This window comes from Melanostigma gelatinosum (genome assembly GCF_949748355.1).
Source record: "Melanostigma gelatinosum genome assembly, chromosome: 4".
Classification (NCBI taxonomy): Eukaryota; Metazoa; Chordata; class Actinopteri; order Perciformes; family Zoarcidae; genus Melanostigma; species Melanostigma gelatinosum.
Genome location: NC_136637.1, coordinates 28,989,993 through 29,015,296, shown reverse-complemented (window position 1 = coordinate 29,015,296; position 25,304 = coordinate 28,989,993). Strand labels below are relative to the sequence as shown.

The 25,304-nt window shown below is 43.5% G+C and overlaps 2 protein-coding genes across 10 annotated transcripts in view; both read right to left on the bottom strand.

Annotated features, from left to right (window-relative positions):
- Window positions 1-1,228: 1,228 nt before the first annotated feature.
- Window positions 1,229-21,582, bottom strand: clocka (clock circadian regulator a). Of its 9 annotated transcripts, none has more exons than XM_079267944.1 (22): window positions 21,530-21,582; window positions 12,173-12,345; window positions 11,990-12,081; window positions 11,048-11,107; window positions 10,710-10,858; window positions 10,534-10,625; window positions 9,680-9,769; window positions 9,434-9,554; window positions 9,221-9,334; window positions 9,022-9,143; window positions 7,956-8,038; window positions 7,579-7,685; window positions 7,343-7,490; window positions 6,927-7,002; window positions 6,712-6,856; window positions 6,287-6,390; window positions 6,043-6,126; window positions 5,351-5,509; window positions 4,667-4,825; window positions 4,397-4,584; window positions 3,990-4,236; window positions 1,229-3,687 (listed from the first exon to the last, which is right to left on the bottom strand). In XM_079267944.1, exons 3-22 carry the CDS (start codon window positions 12,007-12,009, stop codon window positions 3,445-3,447), a joined length of 2,511 nt encoding a protein of 836 aa, XP_079124070.1. In that variant the 5' UTR covers window positions 12,010-12,081; window positions 12,173-12,345; window positions 21,530-21,582; the 3' UTR covers window positions 1,229-3,444. The 9 variants fall into 9 exon arrangements, with proteins under 9 accessions (XP_079124070.1, XP_079124073.1, XP_079124074.1 ...); XM_079267947.1 differs by having other exon boundaries at window positions 6,043-6,123; XM_079267948.1 differs by having other exon boundaries at window positions 6,712-6,853.
- Window positions 21,583-24,526: 2,944 nt separating this feature from the next.
- nmu (neuromedin U) overlaps window positions 24,527-25,304 on the bottom strand; it is a gene marked incomplete at its 5' end in the record, with an annotated part of 4,366 nt that continues 3,588 nt past the window's right edge. Inside the window, 3 exons of the mRNA XM_079267286.1 lie at window positions 24,527-24,610; window positions 24,958-25,000; window positions 25,097-25,150. Of these exons, the coding sequence (XP_079123412.1) occupies window positions 24,965-25,000; window positions 25,097-25,150 (90 nt within the window). The 3' untranslated portion in view covers window positions 24,527-24,610; window positions 24,958-24,964. The remainder of the gene's footprint in view (window positions 24,611-24,957; window positions 25,001-25,096; window positions 25,151-25,304) is intronic.

The following is a 25,304-nucleotide window of genomic DNA, read 5'->3' as shown; positions in this document are numbered from 1 at the left end:
CTCACACTGATTCTACCTCTCAGGACTGGAGCTGCTGCTGAGGTTGTTGTTGAGACGTTAGTGAATCTGAACGAAGTCTTTAAAACACCAAAGTCACACATATAGTCAAATATAACATTTATCTGTATAACGACGTGATTTGACGTATGAATCCTCTTGGTGGCATCAGTAGTAGAATCATGTTTCTTCAAGAAAACCTCATCAAATATGAAAACGTTCTATGCTCCTGTTGTGTGACGTAAAGTTACTGCATTAGTCAAAGGCGTGTTGTGGCTTTAAAGAGAGCAGAGATGGATAGAAGTGTTTCAGGTCCCCGTTGTAAAGAGGTGCAAACATTCTAAACACAGCGTTCACTTCAACTGAAAGAGATTCTTTTTATTTTGGTGTCTCAAACACGTCGTGCTGCCTCTAACCGCCGACTCATGGAATACACTTTAAATAAAACCTGAGCTCTCTTTAGGAAATGATTGATCCTTTGTTTCACGTCCGAGCACTCGATTACCTGAGTCCAGGTGTCGCCGTCCTTAAAGAGACGGCTACCAGAGAGCGACGCCACAGCTTAATGTGCACGTTTCATAATTGCACAGACCCTCCCTCACACGGTGATTAAAGTTTGAAGTTAGTCACTAAATCAATCGGGTACAGAACATGAAACTGACTGATAGTAACTGCCAGCAGAAGTCACTCCGTGAGCAGCTGTGGTAGCAACTGCGGCACCTGAACACGGCTACTGCGTTTCACCTTTTTATTTACTATTTATTTAGCGTCATTTCCTTTTCTCTTACGCTGATGTACTGGAGAGGGAGAGAGGTCACTACAAACAAGGAATGGAAATATATTTTTTAAAAGGTGAACAGACTGAAGCTGCATTGTTAATATTTGACAGGCTGTGAAATACTTTGTTTGTGATATTGCTCGGTTGAAATGCCTCTAAATCTAAAAAAAAGAAGCTCAATAAAAATGTTTCATGTGATTCTGTGTGTCGCTGAAGGGATCCCGCTACGTTGGTTTGGATGTCTGTTCTACTACTCGTCTATTTCTATGGGTAGAACGTGTTAGAACTTGTTCTGTAAGACTGAATAGTTCGGTCGTATGAACGTTCTAAGTGTCGTCGAGTGAAGCGCAGCAGTGAATTTCACGCCAAACCAAAACTGAAAACTGATTCTAGTGCGAACATCAGAACTACACGACATTTAACACGAGTCCTTTTTATTTCGGGGATCCGTCTCTTTGGATAGAAAAACTTTTTTCTCGGTTTTTATTTTAGTGACTTGTCAACAGACTCTTTTTAAAAAGCGTCACTTTCACAACTTCTTCCAGCATGAAGAAAACTAACGTGACTGGTTAAGACTCAAAACAAATACAATCAAATAATTTGCATAAGCATGACCTCACAGGTAAAACCAGCTTTGTTGGGTGAGAAAGAAGTTCAACAGTGTGTGTGTGTGTGTGTGTGTCACAGCTCGTTTAGATCCTTCAGGTTTCTTCATGTTTGCACATTTAAAAGCAGTAGCTGAGGTTTGATGTCGTCTATTCAGGTAATAGAAAAATAACTCTTTACTGCATCTGACATTGTGCAAAGTCTCTCACTGTGTTGTAGGTGTATACATGTGTGTGTGTGTATATATATATATTTATATATTTTATACATCACACTCCAGAGGGCTGAATGGAGCACAGGTCTCCTCCACAGGCTGGTAAGTGTTCAGCAGAGAACTTTTAATATAAATATTAAAAGTTGCAGCACCAAACAGATTAAAAGGACTTCACTGCGACTTGATGGCGTCTTCAAAGCAGCAGTTTGACAGCAGATATGAAGATGAGTAGTGAGGGTTATCAGGGTTATGGATCATTTCTTTGTTGCTGAAGGAAGAGCATTTCATTTCTTTACTTTGACGATGGTATAAGAGGGACAAAGTGTTTTGAGTCGTCCATTATTAGGAATTATTGGGTCGAGTCATGAAATAGTCACAGTTACTGATAATGGACACCTCGCACATTATCCCTTTTTATTATTCTTTATTTTATCTTAGTCTTTTTTTTCAATCATATTCAGTTGACCTTCGTTAGGTTTCAGTCGACTGAACTGTTTTTTAAACGTTACTGTTTAAATCAGGTTTTAATCAGTGAAAACTCTTTTAGTCATCAGATGATTATATTGAACATTTCAGACGAGCAAAAATATATATTTGAAATGAAGTGACCGTTCTTCAACACGATGCAACAGTGACTATATCACACCCACCGACTACAATGAAGTTTGAACAACACAACCATAAAATAACCAGTTAAACATGAAATAACATGACAGCCACTCTAAAAAACAAAAGACCGTTCACATGAATACGACAGAAGCCAGATGAACTCTGAAATGAGGGATTAGAAGATTATCTCCAAATAAAGTGACAATTCTACTGATTGAACATGTGCAACAGATGCTGAAGCATCATAATGCCAAAGTAATTATGGTGAAAAGATCTTTTCCACATGTTCAAACCACAGACTGTAGATAAGTCGACAGTCATCGTGACGTCACTCATTGGTTTGTGGGCCGATGTGGGCGATTTCGCCGTCGCCATCTTGTTTAGTTTGGCAACCGATGAACAGAAGTGATCATATCTGGACTGAGGAGTGTCGTAGAGAGCCGTACACGTCTCACCTGTCAATCACTGTGTAGTTTGACTGAAGTTAAAAAGGAGTGTGCACATTTTAAGCACATTTTTTAAAGTTTTTTAAAAAACACTTTAAAAACGTTTTTTTTTAAATTCAGTGACAATACGGACCGAAGGATCAAACTAACTGTGACACAACCAGCAGCGTCGTCTGCTTCAGACACAAACATATCAGCCACTCAGCATTTTAACAGCTTTTCTTTTCAAAGCCTCAAATAACAGACTCAGCATTTCTCTTCATGCATCATATAAAATATTAGTTCTTTCTTTTTCGGTATATTTACATAATATATTACACGTGATGTTCTGTACAGTAAAAAATATTTTCTGACCCGTCATTGTTTTGTTTTTTTTACATGAAAAAAACAAAACAAACAAGAATAAGAGGAAACATCCCAAACACACGAGCCTCTGGCCGTTCGCTTCTGCAGGACGTCCTTGAAGCTTTGATGGAAGCTTCGGCTGCATTAAAGTACCGGAGAGCTCGGCGTAAAACCATCCTGTGAGGGTGACCGGAGGAGCACACACACACACTGAACACACCGGGGGAGGGGGGAGGGACTCCATTACAGGGTTTGTGGCTCCCTGTTTCCTGTTTCCTGCCAGAGAGACACGGCGCTGTGTTCTCTACAGCAGGAGTTAAGTGCAAACAGCCAAAGATCCTTCTGGAGCCACAGCCCGCTCGTCCAATCACGTCTCAGAGCTGCGCGTTGACTCCTCCCCCACCTCTCAAAGACACCCCCACGTCTGAGTTTGACTCTCACACGGCCGGCTACTGTGGCTGCTTGGCCGAGCGGTCCGACAGACTGTCCCTCCTGTGACGGGCCAGCTGCTGCTGCTGCTGCTGCTGCTGCAGCTGCTTCCGTTGCTGTTGCAACTGTTGCAGCTGTTGCAGCTGCTGCAGCTGTTGCAGCTGCTGTTGGGTGGCGGCAGCGAAGGCGCCCTGCTGCTGCAGAGGGAACGCCGCCTGCAGGATCAGCTGGGTGGACTGGTTTCCATGAAGAAGCCGAGGAGCCTTGAGTGGAGAGACAGTTTGATTAGCGGGACGATGAGAAGACGGAAGTCAACCTGTTGAGCCGAGTCAAGACTTAAAGTTACTGTGAGCGACTTTGATCTGCTTCTGAAACACATTAAAACAATTCAAATGATTCGGAAATCTAAAATAGTATTTTTTAATGAAACATCTTGTCATTAGTAGTTTTAATTATGTATTTGAATCTGTTTAGAGCTCGTGTTAGGAAGCTAAATAACTCATAATTGATCTCTAATATCTATGTTGTTGATGTGAAAACACCCCCCCCCCCCCCAGTGGTTTACCTGTAGGAACTGTGTTTGCTGCTGACCCAGGTGAGCCTGCCCTTGCTGCATGGCTGTGACCGGTGACTGCTGCTGCTGCTGCTGCTGTGGTGGCTGCTGGGAAATGCTGATGGTCTGGGTCTGACCCTGCTGAGGAGCGAAGGCCGTCACCACTTGGCCCATAAACATGGTGGTGGGGACCATGACGGCACCGCAGGCCATCTGTCCCGTCACCAGCTTGGTGAGCAGCTGAGGACTGGCGGGAAACCTGGGACAGATAGTCGCCCACATCGATAAGACAAAGCAAAGATGGATGCTAGGCTACCAGACAACGGTGGTTACAGCAACATAGGCCCCATTTCAGCCAGAAAAGGGTGCTTTGTGGACACAGGCCTTGGTGTGGTGGGTAGCATAACATGATGACAAACCTAATCTGAGCCGAACGGTCCTGTGCGAACGTGGCCACAGCAGCAGCGCTGGGTCCGGTACTCTGAGCCAGGCTGGTGGCGATCTGGACCACGCTGGCCGGGCTCTGCTGAGGGATCATCATGGCGTTGTAGAGAGACGCCGGCAGTGGATTCTGTTGAGGCTGCAGAGTGAGAGACGACCGCTGAGACTGGAAACAAACAGGACCGGCGTTAGAGACTGAGATGTGTTTATTGATCAGCACTGAAGGAGGGGGGGGGGGGGGGTCAGACCTGTGAGAGCGCTGTGCTCTGGTCCCGTAGGAGTGTTTGCGGGGGCTGGATGGCATGTTGTTGCTGCATGCTGAGGGTTCCTCCCTGCTGCACCACGTTCCCCTGGGCCGTCTGCACAGAGCCCACACCGAGTCCTCCGGCTCCATTCGGCAACAACATCTGAAACATGCAGCGCAGATTCTAGTGAAACAATCACCGACCGACCGACTCAAGTAGCAGTTTACATCCACGTCTGTCCAAAATGTCATCATTTCATCCTGTCAAACTGTCATCATATGCAGAATGAATTCTTGAGTTATGACCAAAATGTGTTTTGTGCACAGACTGAAGATAAGAAGTGGACGTAGTCATCATGACGTCACTCATTGGTTTGTGGCCTGATGTTTTGAAGCCTCGAGTTCGACTATTTCACCGTCGCCATCTTGGATTATTTACTCAATGAACATCATGCTGTACTGAAGAAGACTTGAAACTAGAGATTGAGACATAAACTCATGTTTACAATGTTTACTGAGGTAATAAATCAAGAGAGAAGTAGAGTCATTTTCTCATAGACTTCTATACAACCAGAGGAGTCGCCCCCTGGTGGACACTAGAGAGAATGCAGCTTTAACACACTTTGGATTGGCATCACAAGAAGCGATGGCTCTTCTGTGACGTGGTGCTTTTCCTCAGCACTCTCACCTGCAGGTTCTGTCCCTGAACTCTCTGCAGCTCGTCCTGGATCTGCAGCAGCTCGCCCTGCTGCCGCTGAATGTTGTCCTCGATCAGCCTGGTCCGCTGCTCCAGCTGCTCCTTCAGGCTGTGCATGACTTCCAGCTGGCTGGAGAACTGCACCATCGACTGTCAGGGAACGAGGACATTGGGGACAGTACGAGTGATTCAATCTGAAGACTGATTCAGTGATTCCGGTGCAACGGAAGCTGTGGTCCGGGTTCATATCTGGAGCAGACAGCCTGTGTTCTCCTCATGCCTCAGTGTAGGAAACTACAACATTGACTCATGCTCATGATCTTAACAGGAAGAAGAGAAAAGCCTCCTGAAATACATTTGATTTTAGATTCTTGTAATCACACTTACACCACGCAACTATACTCATCTGTCTTTATGATGCATGATGTGCAAAACAATATGAAACCATCAAATAAAACGACATAAGTAAAGTTATTTTTGGGGATAAACAACGTAATTTATTAGAAAATTGAAATATTCTGCAGATCCTCCAGTTCAGGATTTCTTCGGATGTCACGACAACTTGGACAAAATGTGTCCTGAAAACAGACGAGTTGAGTCGTAATGAATGAATCCCATAATGAGGCTCTGTCTCCGAGGGTACGATATCAATAAAGCTTTTAGAAACGAGATGAATATCTTACTTGGCTGCTGATCTGAACTTGTTGTTGTTGTGAAACCATGGATGGTGCCGTGTTCTGTCCTGTGTTTTGGGAGCTCATCGACTGCTGAAACACAAACCAACATTAACACCAAACAAACCAAAAAGGATGAAGAACAGTTCAGAACAAATCCCTTCAAATTCTTTCAATTAACTGTCACTATGAATGCAAACACGGTCTCCCTGATGAAAGCTCTTTCCCGCTCCGCTCTCGTCCCTCCACCGACCTGGCTGCTGACCGACGGCCTCCGTTGGGACGTCGTCTCCACAGCGGAGGCGGACTGGCGAGCCGGAGTTCTCCTGCCGTCCGGCCGGAGCGCCATCTGAGACGCTGAGAGGGAAACAGGAACACGTGGTCGCGTTAGACAGTAAGAAAGTCCACCACGATCTACGATTACCTGTCATTTACATTGTGTAATTATAATATGAGACACAGCAGAAAGGAACATTCATGGGCGGAGTCTGCCATTCTAATCTAACAGACTCCTCGAGTGTTCATACACATCTCTTCATTTATTTCCACAATCCGCTATTATTGGTGCAAGCGGGAGAGCAAACACCTTTTCAGTGAATTGTAAAAAGTAAAACACAGTTCTGTGAATGCAGCTGCAGCTCATGAGGCCGTGCGAGTCGCGTGGAGATGGCTGCTTACAGGCCGGGTCAGACGCGGCGGTGCGAGAGGACTTGCGTGAGCTGCGAGACGAAGCCGAGGGCGTCCGGCTGCGGTCGAAGCGCTCCAGAGCCTCCTTCAGGCTCGACGTGTTGAGCGGAGACTCGGACACGGAGTCCTGGGACTGCTGCGAGGTCGAGGGAGAAGAGTCAGCCGGGGTATTACTGATCCATCATTCTAAAACAAACCAGTCTCACCTCGGCTGCTGTGACCTCAGGTTGTGATTCTTTAATCCCGAGCTCTCTGCGCTGTTCTGCTCTCACTTCAGCGTAACTGTGGATGAACAGATAAGCCCGTCATTCTGCGGAATAATCAGCCACGTGCTTGTTGCAGGGAGAGAGCGTGTTTTCTGAACAATCAGCATTTCTTCTTCAGGGTAACAGGATGTCAGACAAATGGGCAAATGGGTTTCAGAATAAGAGCCTAGTTTATGTCGTGTCGCTGTTGTTGTGTGGAGTGAATTCGGGCTCTTTTTAGGAGGAAACACATTGACGAAAAACGGATAATTGGCACCAGGGCCGCTGTGCATAGTTCTCTTTCAGATCTTCCGTATTCCCGCACCACACTGTCGCATCTCAGCCGGTGAGAAGCTGCTTTAAAATCTCCCACGTACCTCACAACAGTGTGTGTGCAGACGATAAACTCCGGCCTGGAGTTCCACTGGTGGTAGGTGATGTAGTAGTGGGTCTGAAGCCAAATCCACTGCTGCCCTTTGGTGAGGAATCGGTAGTAGCAGGACTTTCCTTTGCCGCATTGCATTACTGCGGACACAAGGAGAGGGAGCCGACTGACTTCTGAACGCTCAATGAAGAAAGCCGACGACGTGGATGCACTTTGAGATGTACTCACAGTGTTCGTGGCATTTGGCCAGCGTCTCCAGGTCATCTACGTGGTAGTAGTCATACCCTGAAGTACCCAGCACCTCAAACGGGAGGTAACCTATGATGGGTGGAGCTCTGGACAGACAGACATGAATGATGCAGAATCAGTCAGGATTGTACCTCATAAACCATCGTGCCCTCATTCAATGGTCCGTAGAACAACATGTGAAATTTGTCCACATTTTTCGTGTGTTTTCTTACAAAAGTACGAAAACACAGTCTGGTGAGTGAAGCAAATCTAGCAGCCACTTGCATATTTTACCAGCATTTGCCGGGTGTCTGGTGCTAATTTTCATTAAAAAAAAATAAAAAATAAAATAAAATAAATATATATATAAACGTTACCTGTGGTCCAAGAAGAGAAATTTCCACTCTAAACTATGTCTGGAGGTGAACTCCTCATTCAGCTCCTCTACAGTGCACATCTCCTGTGAAAGATAGAGGTGAAAGTGCAGAATGTATTTATCTAAAAAACACGTTTACTAACTACTAAAGTATCCGAGCCCATGATCAGGTGCTGATCCATACTGCTGATCATTTGACTCTCAATCCTCTGAACCCCAAAACCCACCGGCGGGATTGAGAAGCATGTTTTCTTTAAACGTTCACCAAAACTACACCGTTTATCACAGCCACAAGCTGTAAACAAATCTTATTATCGTCGGATTATCATCTTTCCGACGGTCTTTGAACACGTCATGTGTGACGAAGCCTTCCATGAGAAAAAAGAAGCCAAAGCGAAGCTTAAAATTGTGAGGAGAGGAGGACAGAGGAGAGGAGAGGAGAGGAGAGGGGGAGAGAGGAGAGGAGAGGAGAGGAGAGAGGAGAGGAGAGGAGAGGAGAGGAGAGGGGGAGAGAGGAGAGGAGAGGAGAGGAGAGAGGAGAGGAGAGGAGAGGAGAGGAGAGGAGAGGGGGAGAGAGGAGAGGAGAGGAGAGGAGAGAGGAGAGGAGAGAGGAGAGGAGAGGAGAGGAGAGGAGAGGAGAGGAGAGAGGAGTAGAGGAGAGGAGGAGAGGAGAGGAGGAGCGGAGAGAGGTTGTAGGGAGAGATTGTAAAAATGGAAACAGCTTAATAAATATCGCACATGGAGCATAAATAGTTTTTTCCAACGTTAGTAACACATGGAAAAATGTTTGATATAAATATTCCATTGTTTTAAAAATAAATAAATTATGAAAGAATTTAACTTGCGTTTTTGTTCTTTTTTTATGATTCATGGCATCGTAACTGTTATTCTGCACAAAAGACAATTTTGGGGGCAAAAAACGCCCCAAAAACTGTTCAGAGGGTTTACAGCAAAAAGTAAAATCAACAGCAGCTTCTTGACTCAGCCGGGAGAAAGACACATCTTTCATTTAAAACAAATAAAAAGTGTCTGTGAACAGAATCACCGCCGGAGAAGATGATGGTCACCTTGATGAACTGTGGTTTGGCGAGCCTCACGGTCGCTACGAGACACACTCCGTCTTCAAAGGCCGAGTGAAGCGATCGCTGGATCGCTCCGTCCAAACCGTTGCGGGAACATTTAGGCACTGCTGACAAACGACACAACAGAGGAGTTAAAGGCTCTTCAACGGCCGCGAACCTCGAGGATCAGCGGCGCGAAGCTCACCGTTATTCAGGGCCTTGAAGTTTCCGATGAACTTGACGTATTCGTACACGGGGGGCTCTTCGGGGGCGATGGTCCCTCGGAGCATGTGGCAACAGAACTCCAGCTGATTTTTTGCTGAAAATAAAAAGAAGCACATTAAAAGGTTAGAATTGGCGGTGAAACGACACAATAGCACAATTAAAACAAATGACGCAGATAAAACGTTCCGCTGACTTTTCAGATATTCGGGCGTCGGCGTCTCTCCTTCCACGATGTGAGAGGACAGAGCCTTGTACACGTCCGACTGCTGCCCCGCGGGCAGCAAGTTCAGCAGGTTCTGATCCACCAGATCAGCCTGAAACACACAGAACATCCGTTCATGAATCTCTGAGCATGTGCACGTGCACCGCGTCCAACAGGGGGCACTGTTGACACGTGGGCTTTGTCACAACGTTCTAAAGAAGTTGACGTCATACTCACGGGTAAGTGCTCCAGTAGGGACGTCACACTCTCAGAGGCGTAGATTATATTCCCGTCAGTCATAACAGCAAGAAAAAATCCATCTGATGCCTGACAAACAAAAGTCACTCTTTCAATTCACTCTGAACAAAAGCGTGTAAACAAACAGCGAAAGCAGAGACGACTGCAGAGCGGCACCGTGTTCTCGCTACGCTCAGCGCTTCTCTTGAGGTTTTTCAATGAAGCATCAAATGTCCTCAAACCTTTTGTACAATCAGCTTATGTGTGCATCACAGGAGTCTGAGAATCTAGTTCCATAAATAGTGAACAGCTGTAATGATATTCACGACCGACCGCTTCACCCGTCTCTCCTCCGGATGTCTGAGCTTCTATCAGAGAGGAAGCAGACTTTTTAATTGTGTTTGTTGTTATTTCTTTCCTACTGTGTTGCGCTGCAGCCGACAGACAAAGTCCATAAGATCTAAAGTCCAGTTATGAACGACATGGATCAGAGGTTTGTTTGGGAAAAGGAGCTTATTTGGGAAAATGCAGAGGTTGTTGTAGCGGTTAAGCTTCCTCAAGCTGCTCTGTGCAGAGAAGTCCTGCTCCATCAAAGGTATGCCAGCGGAGAGCCGCTGATCAAACATGCTATCTGGTGGAATCCGCGAGAGCAGAGGATGACCGTGGGAAGCGTTTAGCGCCGGCGCTCATAATCCCGCCGCGGCGGTTGGAACACTGATAAGTGGATCGTAATCTTTATCTGCAACTGAGCCTGAACACTGGCTTCACACTGAAGGAACAGAACAAAAAGAAGCTGCGCAGCGTTCGAATGCCAGCCGGAATGCACTCGACGCTGAAAAGTGCTCCGAGCTCACCTCCAACATCAGCTGAGTGAACTCTTCATTACTAAGAAAAGGAGGCTTCCAGTCTGGTCTGATCTCAGTCGACTCGGACTGAGTAGCGATTTCTGATGAAGAAGATAAACAACACGTCAACAAACGGGTTCGGCCCGAGTACGAGACTCGGAACGCAGACCTCTGGCTCTCCTCACCCTTGTGTTTGTGCAGAAAGTCGATGCTCTTCTGCAAAATAGTGGACTTGTCCATTTTGCGGGTGTTGCCCGGGAGCATGGTGCCCAGCTCCTTCATGAGGACATTGAACTGGTCTCTGCGCTTCTTCTCGGACTTGTTACGGGACTCTCTGTGGGCGGAGACAACGGGAACGCCTTTAGGGCTATGGAACTTTATTAGGAACGTCTGATGCACCCCTACAGGTAGGTAGCTGTATCTTTGCACGGGACGCTCTATTATCAAATGCAGTCTCATAAAAACCAAAGTTGTAATATCACGGAGGATGACGTTTGATGGGGGGGGGGGGGGGGGGTCGTACCTTTTGGCTTTGTCCTTTTCATCTCCTTCCATTAACCCATCAAAGATACTGCTGTCATCCCTGCAGAACAAACAGCAACAGTTAAGATCCTCTTAATATTCGATAATCTTTGATGAAGAGTCAAAGCAGTAAAGAATAAAACTGAGCACGTAGAACCTGAACCTCAACGTGACTCTTGTCCGATGCTGCCGAGACGATCGCACACTTGTTTCCGCCAAAAGTTAAGAGCGTCGATGCAGGTTTTTGTTTTTTTGAACGCAGGAAAACCTGCTAAATGTACGACGGACTCCTTTTCCACTGCCAGTAAACGAGGAGCCGTTCTTTTTGCATCTTTTATTACTTATTCAGTTTCTCTTTCAGTCCCTCAAACCAGTTTGGTGATCGTTGGAACAGTGGAGAGAATAACCAAGACGTTTAAAATAAGAATAAAGTAAATGTGTTTCGTTCCTCTCGGCTTTGAATGAGTTTTACAACAATCAGCGACGTAAAATGTGCGTTTCTGTGGATGGAGTCCGGTGGCTTTGAGTAGAACACGTAAAGGCCGTTCCTCTTCACATCCAACTCTGTGAATTCAGTGTTTCGGTCAAACCAGAGTCGTGATTGTTTGAACAGTAGAGAGATTAACGAAGGCGCTTTTATTGACTTGTATTTTGTTTCTGTTGCGTTTGAATGAAGTGTGTCACTTTAACGCGCGTCACTGCCAGTCGGAGTCGGAGCCGTTAGAAACTGGTGACTACGTCAGAGTCACATGAAGACAGAAGACAGATCTTTTTTTGTCCACTGGGAAAGAGACTTGGCAATTATGAGAAACTATTGGTTTGAATCATCATCCAGAACAAAGCAGTTTCAGGGGGATTATTGGTGTTTTTGACCCGTTATAGACGACATAATTAATGGAAATGAATCAGAAAACAAGCCGGTAACTCAAAGCGTTTGACTCACCGGTCGATGCTCGAGGTCATTTTGTTTCCTGTTCAGGGTTGCAGTGCTGGAGACGAGTCTTTTAATCGTGAGGTAGACATTTGTGAACGAACCTTTGATGAAAAAAGAAACGCACATGAAATAACATCTTCCCAAACAGCAGCCAAAGACGAGTCCGATGGGTAAAACTAACACAAACCTCACCTCACTGACGGTACAGCCCGTCCTGTGAGAGGACGAGGAAGCTGCTGCTGGAGGCGGAGCGTCACCGAAAGTTTCCTCAATCAGAGGGGAGACAGTCGAAGAGAGGTCTTCAGAGAGCGGCGTTTTTCGATCGCTCCGGGTGTGAGACTGGCACATGGCAGCGACATCCGAGTCTGTGCGAGGTGAGAAACACGCACGATGTTGTTAAACACAAAAACAGCTCATCCGCTCATGAAAGGCAGCGTATAAAGTGAGGTTGGCATAATTGTGATTATGATTTTTGCCATTCTATACACTACATTATTCTGTGCAGTTTGGCAAAAATGCAGAATTTTCCAGCCACCTCAACTGCTGTTTAGAGTGAGACACTGTGTCGGCACAAGCAATGAGTGAAGTCCCATATTGTGGGTTACATTCAGGCGGCAACCTCCAGATCTAAAGAGCGAAGCCGATGCTCCGTGTGTCAAAGCTGCATTCTCTCTAATGTCCACCAGGGGGCAACAACAACATGGCACCGAACCAATGGGGGACATCATGACGACTACGTCCACTTCTGATACAGTCTATGGTTTCATTGCAAATACTGATGCACAGATATGATTATTTTAAAGTTAAGTTATTGCCTCATGGTTCATACCCTGAATGCTGATGTGGCAGATCCAGTAAAGCATCCATCTTGATTTAAACCCTACAGTCAGTGATGGATTCAGCACCTTAGACTGATGTTCATCTCGATGTGAGCTACAGGGACATTTTAATATTGATCATTATTGAAAAGAATGCAAAACTTTTAAAAGTTTAGGATTCTTTGAGCACTGAATCTGTTGTGCATCTTTAAGGCTGCCATCTTAGCCAGAATAAAACGTTAAAACAAATAAATAAAGACAAAGTTCAGGAGCTGAAGTGCAAACGAGCATTTCAATTATCCTGGAAACAGGACTTCAGTGCGTCTGCGTGAGTGAGGAAGTGAGCGAAGAGTTGATTTCGGACTCACTCGACACGACAAGTGGATAAACAAACTCTTGTTGCTTTTAAAAGTTGACTCGTTGCCTGCATAGAGATAACGAACCTATAGAGAAGATAATAGATTAAACACCGAAAGACAGACTTCCTTAACAACCAACCAAGCGTCAGAGGGAAACCCGAGTCAGCACTTGTTGTGACAATTTATAAATGAACTTACTGCCGGGTTCATCAAAGCAGGGCGGGAAGGCAGCACTGTGAGAACTTACACCTTCATGTGAAGACACGCAAGGGGAAAATAAATTACAGCAAGAGGAGGCGGAGCAGGTTTAACCGAGAGCCACTGACTTATTTCACTGCACACTGCATGACACAAACACAAAGAACTACCTTATCAGAGATTAGCGCTTTGGCAACACAAGCGGCCAACGACTACACTTTGTAAAAGGGAGTGGAGAGTTGTGTTAAAGCGCTTTGTCTGCACGAGAACCAGAAGCAGAGAGGAGTTGCATTTCTGCTCTACAGCATCTTGAAAACAGACAAAACACCGGATGTCAGAAGAAGAAAAGAGCGACACGAGAGCAGGAGGCGAGAGGACGCCAGCGTATCAGCGGCGGCTGCAGCACGAGCTGCAGACTGAGCGTTGTATAACCGCCAGAGCAGAGGTTGTATAACTGTGATGTCATCTGTGCTTCACTGACCCGCTGGCCCAATGACCTACTTTCCTCCTCTTTCTCCGATCTAACTTAATCACAGCTCCACAGGCAACACCTTCCTGCTCCGACCAATAACACCACCCTCCCCGTCAGCACACATCCTCTAAAGACCATTCTACACAGCGAGGAACACCACAGGTGCGATATCACGTTTCCTCATCTCGCCACACGATATGCTGAAAGGTGTTCCCTGGGCCTCGGCGGGAACAGACGGCAAGGATTACAAAAACCCGAAGCAGACGTGCAAAGATGACGAATTTTCAACAGTCAATTATCAGATTTCAGTGACGTCGACCATGTAGACGTTCAAATGAACACACCAGTCGACGGTGCCAACGGGCAACAACACCATGGCAACCGGGCCTCGCCGTGCGGAAAAAAACAAATGGCCCGGCTGAGTTCCTCCGCAGCCGACACACACTCCCTCCATCACAGGAGGCGACCCGGGCGACGGCGTTCTGGTCTGTGGGAGTAAAGACGCTGCGACAGGTCGACCTGTGCAGGAAAGCGCTGCAGTGACACACGGCCTCTTCATCCTGCAACATTTAGAGGAAATCACAAGCGATCCCTCCCGTCCTCACTGTGATGAGGCAGAGTGTCCTCACCAGGGAGAGAGAGAGAGGCTTTTACCATGAAAGCAGGCGACACAGCAAAACTGATGATGAAAATACCCGGTGATGAAAATCCAAAATGTAAAGCAGTCATCAATATTACAGCGTCTGTACGGTTATGCTCCGCCACACAGGATAATGTCACTGCTCATTAGAACACCACTCTAATGAAGGCAGGAACTACTTGTTGATGTGCAAAGGAGCAGCGGCCCTCGATGCAGAAGCATCCTTTAGAAAACCAAAATGTTCCCAAATCAAGCTTTTCAGCTGAAACATAAAGAAAGACATCGTTGGCAGTCGAACAGATGGAGCCTCAACGAGTAATCAGGTGACCTTGCCGACGCCTCATACAATGCGCGTTGCAGACAGAGCTCCCAAATGCATCACATGGTTCGGTAAACTCCAGAGTCATGGCAACTCTCGTGTTGTCTTCATCACCTCTACGTCACACCCCCGACACCCGAGAGCGAAACCCTCACAGATCCCAACATACGACCACAGCTTCTTACAGTGCTTTAAGAAAAGACTGCTGAAGATTAAAAACTATTCGTGTATTTTCTTTTTTGAGTGGGTCAGGGGGTCTGGGGTACGATACAAACCAAGGAATCTAATTTAATTTCCTCTTGACTTTGGGAATAGAGCTTTAGCTGAGACGGGGAAACTCGGCTGTTTACAATATTCCATTTAAAGTGTAATGAAGACCTGCTACAAAACACACATATTAAATGGGATAAAGATCTTGGTACGGTAGACGCCAAATAAATGGAAGAAATGTTTACAACATATAGAATTACCACAAATGAAAATATATGTTAATTCAGGATAAAGGCAGCATCAAGGCGTGCACGTCCTGCTGACATGCATCCACTGAGCAATGGAAGGATGTGATTCCCTCCTCGGGTTCACGGGCGGAGAGGCTTCCTCTGTGACGTGAGACGGCGTTAAATAACGTCATTGGTCATTCGGCCATTGAGCAATAAAATCCATGCGTGTCACCAAACGGCTGCAGCGTTGTAACCGACCCGAAAACTCCTCAACGTTCACGCTCACCCCACATCCACAGGCCCGGCAGCACAAAAAGGGTCTTTGTTTCGCCGCTTCTTTTTTTCCTCCACGGCGCTACAGACAGGAATGTTTGAGAGGCTGCGAGCAGCCGCGGTTGGCAGGGACCGCTGGACCGCTGGACCGCTGGACCGCTGCCGGCCTCCAGTCCCAGAGGACCAGGAGCTGAGCCAGGGGCCTCGTAACCGACGCCAAGTGGGTCGTTGGAGAATGACTGCAGACCTACAGCCGTGTAGGACCACCGTCCACGATCAGAATATGTGACCGTCAACACCTCATCTGGAATATATAACCAGACATTTTGGTCCCATAATATACGAGTTCGACCATTAGAAAGCTAAATAACCGATCCTTTTACTCGACTCGGCTCTGTGTGAGTGAGTGTGTGTTCTTGTAGTTTCCCAGAAGACTTTGCACCACATTACATTATACTCTACAGATTAATGCGTCAAGGCCTTTATTGACTGCAGTTAATCTCAGATAAAGAGAGCACTTCCAATCTACCATTCAACAAGCAGAACCTCACAAGATCCGTTGAGACGTGCTGCACTGTGGAAAAAACCACAACACTCATAGGTTTTGTCTGAACGTGTTGTAAATCTGTACAGAAAATAACTGTGATTGAAACGTCGTGCCTATTTTCTCCACTGCTCAGGTGTGATCAGAATCAGAATCACCTTTATGTATTTAGTATAAGCGCACATACAAGGAATTCTTTTAAATTGACTTCTCTTAATGTACTTACAGAAATAGAAATAACAGCTCGGGACAAGGACAACAAAGAATAGGCAGGACTGTTACAGATATATATATTACATATATATATTCATGTAACATTAAGCCATGAAAACTGTACACATCATGGTCTGTTTACAGGTCTTTTGGGGGGGGGGGATGAAGTGAGCCTCTGTGGTCTCTTCATCTCTGAGGCTAGCAGCTAGCGGCTCCGTTAGCTGCTACCAGCATAACACACCACGATCTCTCAACCTGACCGTGGCAGTGGTGCATTGTGGGTTCAGTGTATTGCTCAGGTACACTTCGACTCGTGACACGTCCCAGTCGGGGATCGACCCGTTGACCTTCCGGTTCCCAGACGACCCGCATTTTGTTTCACATCTATCCTGAATATTAACGATCAAAGAGCTTCCTCATTGATTTGGTTCACTTTGTCAGAAGACAGACAAGAACTTGAATGAAATCTTAAGTGAGGAGGTCAAAATGAAACACTGTGCCTTCATCATTTCATTACATTACATTACATTCATCAAGTGATGATTGTAATAAGAAGCACTTTTGTCTTTGACGGGAAGAATTGGCCTCATTCACGTTCCTTTGGAAGAAGAAATGTCTTCTTAAAACCCACTTGTGCAGTTTTCATGAAGATTCTGATATGAATGTTTTCTGACACCGATAAATACGACAGCTCGTCTCTGCAGAAGTTCCTCCACTTCAGATCTATTGTTCGTTTTAAACCCCCGGCGCTTCACCCTCGCTAGACTTTGGTTTTGTCCGTTCCGCGCTTCCTTCTCTCAACCCTTCTTTTCAGTTTCTGTGTGTGTGCACACGGCCCTGCGGTCTCGTGCCCGTTCACGTGGACCGACAGGGCGTTTTCCAGTTGAGATTGACTGACATGCTTTTGATTTACGATGACATAAGAACACAGGTACGAACGAGTCTGCGGCTCAAGAACACGTCATGAATTCGAATTTAGACTTTTCTCAGGAACTGAATGTAAGGAGAAGGCCCGAACATGTCAGCTGTGAGAGAAACAATCCTCTGACGTCCTCCGTCGGAGCAAACAGTGAAGGGAAATTGTATCATAAATCTCTTGGGAATGTCTAGAATGTGTATTTATTGAATATGTTTATTTACTCTTTTTAAGAACTAGGGAACAAACTACATGTTAGCCGTTCATAGATATTTAGAAATCTTCATTTTTACTTTATTTTGGCCAATATCCCTTGCGGAGGAATTTCGAGGATAATTATTATATCTCGACAAGCTAATGCCATAAACTCTATAGTTGTCCAAATACACATTAAAACACATAAAAAGACAATGGGTGAAATATTCCTTCATTACAAGAAACATGGTCAGTGTCAGATAGTCTGGAGGTGTCACAAGACACCTTTTGGGTAAAATAAAAAAGATATTCTGCAACAGCGTTAAAAGGGAGAGCAGGGAAGCAGAACGTCGCTTCGTATCTTCAGATAATCTCACAACAAATCGATCATTGTTTGTGTGATGAATCTCAACTAACAGCATTCTGCAGACCAAATATTGGCGGCTCGAGAGTATGAGCTGCAGGACAAACGTCAGTCTGTAGTCGCAACAAGGCTTCATATCGGGGAAGTCATGACTCACAGTCACGTGTCCTAAACAACGTTAAGAAGACAATGCTGAACGTAGTTAATCTGATATCCTCCACACAAAGCCAAATCAAACCCTGAAGCACTGGGACAACGAGCAGCGTCCGTCTTTCACCACATGCAGTTAAACTGAGGAGATGAATGAAGGTGAAGGCTAAAGTAAAGACCGTCACTGCTGAGAGAGAGACAACTTATCAAACCCCTGCTCCCAATAACAACCGCACGCGTGCGACAACGGAGGCGCAACCGCTAAAGACGGGAGATGACGTCAAAGTCAGGGTCACTTCTGTGAAAAAGGCCCGTGTCAAAACACAAGAGTTTCACTCATGATAGCAGCGCTCACACGCTGTAGTAAACATATTAGAAAACATGATTTCAAGGGTACTTTAAAAGATCATTTTGAATGTCAAGAAAGTCACTTTTTCTCGTAAAACTGTGGACTTACAAGAGTGTGAAAATACGAAGTTAGAAGGACGCCACACCCTAAAGTGTCGTCTCTCTCTCTGAAGCTACGATGTGTGTTTTGTAGGATGTGTGTGTTTTGTACCGGGTTGTTCTCACACCAATAACAGGTCTCACTCGTTCTTTCACTCACCGCCTGATAAAAACACATCATATCAGATAACACAACCGTTGCACGTGGAACATAGCTGAGTTAGCTCGCTAACTAGCAGGCTAAGCTAACGTCAATGTTGGTGATGTACATTGTGGGAGACAAGAGATGTAGTTGACAGATCGGGTTTAACACTAAAATAAATGATAGCACGACAAATCGCAACTTGCAAAATTGTCTTATAAATTGACAAACATCGTGTGTAATTCATGGCACAATCCAAGTCTTTCGCCATTGACTACTGTGCATATTGGGGATGTGGGGGACACCTGATGGTGCAGGACTTCATGTTTCTACAGACTACTGCAGGTGTTTTCCAATCTTCAGCATTCATTAACAGCTCTCCCATAAGTAAGTGTGCCAATGAATCTGCTGACTATCAGCATCAGCTAGGAATGAATATAATCCATCACTTCTTATCAGTGAATGATAAGAGCTGCACGCAAAGCTGGAGAACATCATATCTGAATCTACACATCTACACCCCCCAACAAACTGCAACCAGTGAACAGGAAGTGACCATATCTGGACTGAGGAGTGACGTAGAGACGTCATATACGTCTCTGGTAGAGACCTGTCAATCACTGTGTAGCCCCGCCCTAAAGCATCCCCTGCTTTATGGTCTGTGTGACTCTAAATGGAGCATAATGTACTAAATGAACATCATGCTGTATTGAAGAAGACTTGAAACTAGAGATTGAGACCATAAACTCATGTTTACAATGTTTACTGAGGTAATAAATCAAGAGAGAAGTAGAGTCATTTTCTCATAGACTTCTATACAACCAGAGGAGTCGCCCCCTGCTGGCCAGTAGAGAGAATGCAGGTGTAAGACATGAAGCATTGGCTTCACTCTTCAGAACCGGAGGTTGCCTCCTGGTTACAACTATCTTAAAATATTTTGTTTTGAAAAAGAAGCAATATCAAAATGATCAGCATTTCTATTTATTTTAAACTTTTTTTTCTTCTTCTTTTTGTTACGATCAACTGTCATCAACTGTGTGATGCATTCAGACTCCTTCATATGTTGTTGTATGTTGCAAACCCTTTAGTAATCAAAGCCTTCAGCATGTTGACATAAAAAATGCTTTTTATATAACCCAAGTGCTCCAGACAGTTCAATAAGCCACTATGAACCAGATACAAAAGGCTCACGGATGCAAAACAAAGAAAAGAATACTGCGAAACTAATCTTTGGCACTACGAGCTACAATGAAACACAATGAATGGGAGATAAGGGAAATAATCTGACCAAGCAGTTTCCTCTCCTGACCTGCAGCCAGCAATAAAACATGTGTCAAAGTATTTCTTAATGCTCCACTATCAGCTCCAACACTGTGTAGTAACAATGTATTACTACATCTCTATTGTGTGCCTATAAGATGAGTTATTAATATTTAACAATCACAATATCTATCAGAAAATACAGTACAATCACATTTTCAGCTTGTAGGAAACATTGAAAGTTGTCTAGTTTTTCTTCACAAAATCAGACGGGAATTAAAACAGGAAGTCAATTTAAATATATGGAGAGTAAGAAGTTATCTGACGACCGTATTACTTGGAAATTATTTTTGAAAGACATCTTGATGAACTCTGATGTTACCACCGTCTTTAAAATATGAAATACAACAAACATCCAACTATAGTAGACGTCACAAAGTTTAATTTAACATCATAACTTAATTTCACTATATTATTGCATTATGCAGTTTGCCACAATGCGCCATAACGTGTGCTATGAGGACAGTTGAAGCTTTATCTGAATGTGTACCATGCCATCATGCTGTAATCTTAAATCCTCATATGTGTTATTTTTTGGTCCATAACTCAAATAAATTCAGTTTACTGTCAGAGAGGAGAAGAGAAACCAGACAAATATTCACATTTAAGAAGCAGAAATCTGAACATTGAGTTATTTTCTTGAAAAAACAATGAATCAATTATCTAAATAGTTTGGTCCCAAAGCCTGAGATGAAGTCCTCATATATCTTTTTATTTCCCATAACTCAAATGTATTCAGATTACTCTCGCAGGAGGAGTAAAGAACCAGAAAATATTCACATTTAAGAAGCAGAAATCAGAACATTTAGACTTTTTATATCGTAAAAAAATGACTCAAAAAGAGATGAGAATATTTACACTTTCATTTAATAATAATGATAATCATTGCAGCTCTATCTAGGTCACTGCTGGATGACAGCTAGACCAGCGGAGTGATGTGATCAATCTCATATCTGCAGCACAACAGCGATAAACACGACCGGAGATTCGAGAGAAACGCAGCTGCTACAAATCTAATAATTCACACACCGTGGAAAGAAAAGGAGAAACCAAATATACCGTTAAAGAAGAGGCAGTAGTCGTGGATAACACGGTGCCGGTGAGACGTGTCCGGTTGTCACGTATGGGAAATCACACCTGAACTAAAAAAACCAAACCTCTATCCGTGTATCTGTCGGTCTCTCTGCTGCTGCTGCCGGCGATACCGGCCGGCAAAAACCGGGGCAATGATTGCTAGCATGCTAACAGCTACCTAGCCTAGCATGCTAACGGCTACCTAGCATTGCGTGCTAACGTCAGTTATTACAGCCCCCGACAAAACAACAACAGCTTTATATAGTTTGACACACTTAACTGCGACGTATGACACACACTGTCACGGTTACGTTATCCGGGACAAATTAGATATAAATTGTTGTTGTTTATTTTAATTGCTAGTTTTACCTTTTTTTTTTACTGTAAATGTAGCGAGAATTCAACAACATACTGTATGTATGTCAAACCTAGCTGCGGCTAAGCTAGTTAGCTTAGCTAGTTAGCTAAGCTACGTGAAGCATTAGATAATAATGTGGGTCACCGGGCCTTTGGCCAGAGTCTTGTCACCAGAACAAGCACACGTAAAAAAACAACTGCTCCGTTTTGCTGCTTTTTTTACGTGGTGTCAACAGCAACACACCCGCAGGCTGCGGACATTAAGCGATGTTAAAGAGTTGAACCGGTAGAGATGAACACACACTTACCCCCGAACGGGATATCCCTGCACCCAGTGGCGCTGCTGCCGCTGACAGGTTGACTGCGCAGGGCTGACTGGAGTTATAATTGGAGCCAAAAAGGGCCTACCTACCGCTCCATGCTCCAGATAACACACACAAACACACAGAAAAGGTGATCGACATTCAGATTTTGTCAGATTACCTGGATTGGATAGTCACGCGCAGGTAACTATGTTATGTACTGTTTGTTGTTGTTGTTGACATCACTTGTGGAAAGACAAAAACAAAACAATTTTAGCTTCCCCCCCCCCCCTCTTTTTTAGGCATGTTATTTACATAGAGACAAAACAAACAAAAGCATTGCATAGGGCTACTGTGGTCTGAATTCAAAATTCAACATTGAGCAAAATATTGTTCATCAACTCAAACACAGTCAAAGTTGATGAACAATGTTTTTATCCTCATGTTGATTTTCTTTCAACGTGAAAACCATATCATCTGCCCAGATAATTGTTGTTGTTGTTGTTGTTGTTGTTTACATTCATTATGATGCAAATTCAAAAACACACTACGTGAATGCTTTATTGTTTTAGTTTTGTTTGTCGTCGTGTGTTTGTTGTGTCACTAATTGGCTACGACTGAATTTCGTGGAGCATCCTGATTTGCATGATGACAATAAATGATCCTTAAATTATTGAATAACAGATTTGCCAAAAAATATTGTTGTTTAAAGCAGAGGGGTTTAGTTTTTATATGAATAGACCCGCTCATGTGTGTCATTCTTGCACTTCTATAATTATGTGAAAGAATAACACAGGAGACATTTATTAGACATAGCCTATTAAATATGTCTTTAGATCAACTTTCAACTTGTATTCGTCAACAAAGGGTCATCGATTTTTTTTGCAGCAAGTCAAAGAAAGACGATAAAATACAAAAAGCCTAAATATACATATAGGTACATAGTGTTATGACATGTTTTACATTTTAATGAATGAATTTGAAATCGTCCAGTTTTTCACCTGAAAAAACAGTGAAGATATCCCATCTTCTATTTTAATCCTTTCAGAAGATCATTTATAACATTATAGGTTTATTATGCTACTTCTTTTTAGGATTATCCATTTATTAGCCTAAACTATGACGTGTATTAACGTATTGTTATTTTTTAATAAATGTATTGTTATTTATTTTTCAATGGGAACACAAATGGAATAAGAGAACAGTGACAGACTGATTAAGAGTCTGGCTCTCCTCTCTGCTCTTTGAACGAGAGTGTCTCCTGGATTAATTGGCCATCCCATTATGTTAGCATTCTCCCCATCTCGTCACCATGGCAACAGCCAGAAGCAGCCAACGATGCAATACCACTTGTAACCACACCGATGGAGTCAATGGGCGAGTGGCGCTGTTTCCCTGTTTTTTAGGCGAGGGAGAGATTCAAAATGATGGGAAAAGTGTCACATTTAATGCAAATAAAATGCCCTTATTATGTGTTAGAATACATGTTATCCTCATGTAGGTATCCATGTATTCTCTCCACAGTGACGCGTTCAGTCACATCGTAACATCGAAACCCAGCTGACCACCTCTGTGTTCACTGATGAGGTTCAATGATTTGCATGCATCCAGTGCTGCTCTTGCAAACCCAGTCATGACCACCTTAAAAGGAAGATCTGTATTGTCTCGTGACAGCAAATCAGCAGAGGTGATGCAGAGAGAATATTAAATTAATTAAAAAAACTGTCCTAAAACATGTGAGGCAAATGGTGATATGTTTTTATATATACGTACGTGTTCTTTTCTCTCTGGAAATGTATTTTTGGGACACCATATTCTTCAGTCAACGATCTTTCTTTTGTTCTCAGGTAATATGATTTCAGTTTCCTCCTCGCTGTAAATGAACCAGAGTTAAAGCTCATTAGCTAATCTGTCTCGTGGCCTATGATATTATCAATACAATACTTCAGCAAACACGATAATACAACGATAAAATAAGTAAATATGTTACAAAAGTAGCAGATATGTAAAAACAGTTGGAGTATGTAACAGTTAGAGTTGACGGTTACTCATGATTGCTTTGCTTTAAGCTCTTCTGTTTAAATGTTTGCACAAATCTTCTCTTAAACATCAACAGAAGTGAAACCGCCTTTTATTTTTTCTATTGCTGTGGAGATGGTGACATCTACTGTTGATTACCGTAACTACATATTCAGGATAGAAACTAACTATTTAATCCTGCAAATATTAATTGAACAAGAAAGCCAAAAAATACATGAATTTGTACATTAAAAAAATTATAAAATGTAAGACCAGCACATTGTGACTCCTCATCACATCATGTGTCACCAGTCTGTTTACATTATGTTTTATTATGAATCTGAGAGGTTGGTTAGAGTTCAATAAACAGGGACGTTGAACTGTTTGCATTTTTTTATTTAAATAATAAGGTATTATCGGTCAGTTAGGTTTGTCATTTTCAAACCATAATTATCTGTCATGTGTAAAAAAGTGTTTAAAAAACCCCAAATATGCCGGATATTCGTTTATATATTTATGAGTTTAATGCCTTTTTTCTTTTGGCAGCTTTGCTTGTTCAGTGTGTTATTGACTCCTATATGTATTATTATGAAGGACACATAAAAAAAGGTGAATGTTTTATTTTTATCTTAATTATGATCATTTAAAGCTGAAAATATTGAAACTGTTTATATTTAGGAGTAATTTTGTTAAACGTCAAATAAATGCTTTAGTTGTGGTTGAAATATTCCTGATGTGTGTTTGACAGCATTGTATCATATGCATGTGTGTATTAATTATCTGCATTCACACAGTTTCCTCCAAATATGCTAATGCAGTGAAAGATTCTCATTCATAACGTGCAAAGTCAAACGTACGCACGACCACATTGTAGCAGTTTTAATGCAAATGACACACACACATGACACAAAATAAAATCTGCACAAAGGAATCGTGTTTGGATCTTATTCTTTGTGTACATTCAGACATCACTGTACAGCAGCGGCAGAGGGCTGTGAGGGCTGAAGTCTGGATCGCTGGTGCTGCAGCGGCTCGGGGTCGTCTCACTCAGCTTCAGAGGTCGCGACTCTACATCATATCAATACACAGTAATGAGGGGAAAACACTCTTCTGTGATTTGCATATTTAAACATCACATTTCAGAAAACATAAATAATCCTCTTAGTAATGAACTGGTGACGTTTCATGGTGATATCAGTTAATATTTGTATACCCTATTCACCTGTAGTGTCTCTTACCTTCAATGAAACATCACACCTTTATGACCCATGAACATAAAAGTTATCTTTTTGATAATATCGTCCCAAATAAATCAAACTAGCTTCATTTCGCCCAAAGAACAATCAAGCTGCTGGTCGTTGTCATACAGTCCCTTACAGACTGTGTCTGTGGATGAAGAACAAAACAAGCATTACCTTTATTTTACTCATATTCGAGGGATCGTCTTCCATTTCGTGGCTGAAAGTGCAAACAAAATTTGATTGAATGTTCATCACATTATTCAGGGGAATTCATTGCTTTTCTGTTTATTTGCTGACATGAACGTGTTCGTACCCGGTAGAGGAAGTAACCTCTGCTCTGGATTCCTCGAGGTCCCTGGAGGTCAGCCTGCACAGACACAGAGCACACTTTAACTTCGACCACCAGCTCTCATTTTACTGCAAAATACCTGAAAACATCTCTTTATATAAGACACAATCCCCTGACAGGTTGTTTTCAGACAATGCATCTTAAAATGACTACTTGCTTGTTATGGCACAAC

What these genes read in the sequence shown, in the direction of transcription:
- clocka (XM_079267944.1), bottom strand. Translation starts at nt 12,009, where the DNA reads ATGACCTCGAGCATCGACCG. An exon ending in CCCTACTGGAGCACTTACCC is followed by an intron (nt 9,555 to 9,679) that starts GTGAGTATGACG and finishes TGTGTGTTTCAG; the next exon opens with GCTGATCTGGTGGATCAGAA. An exon ending in CTGAGGTCACAGCAGCCGAG is followed by an intron (nt 6,857 to 6,926) that starts GTGAGACTGGTT and finishes TCGACCTCGCAG; the next exon opens with CAGTCCCAGGACTCCGTGTC.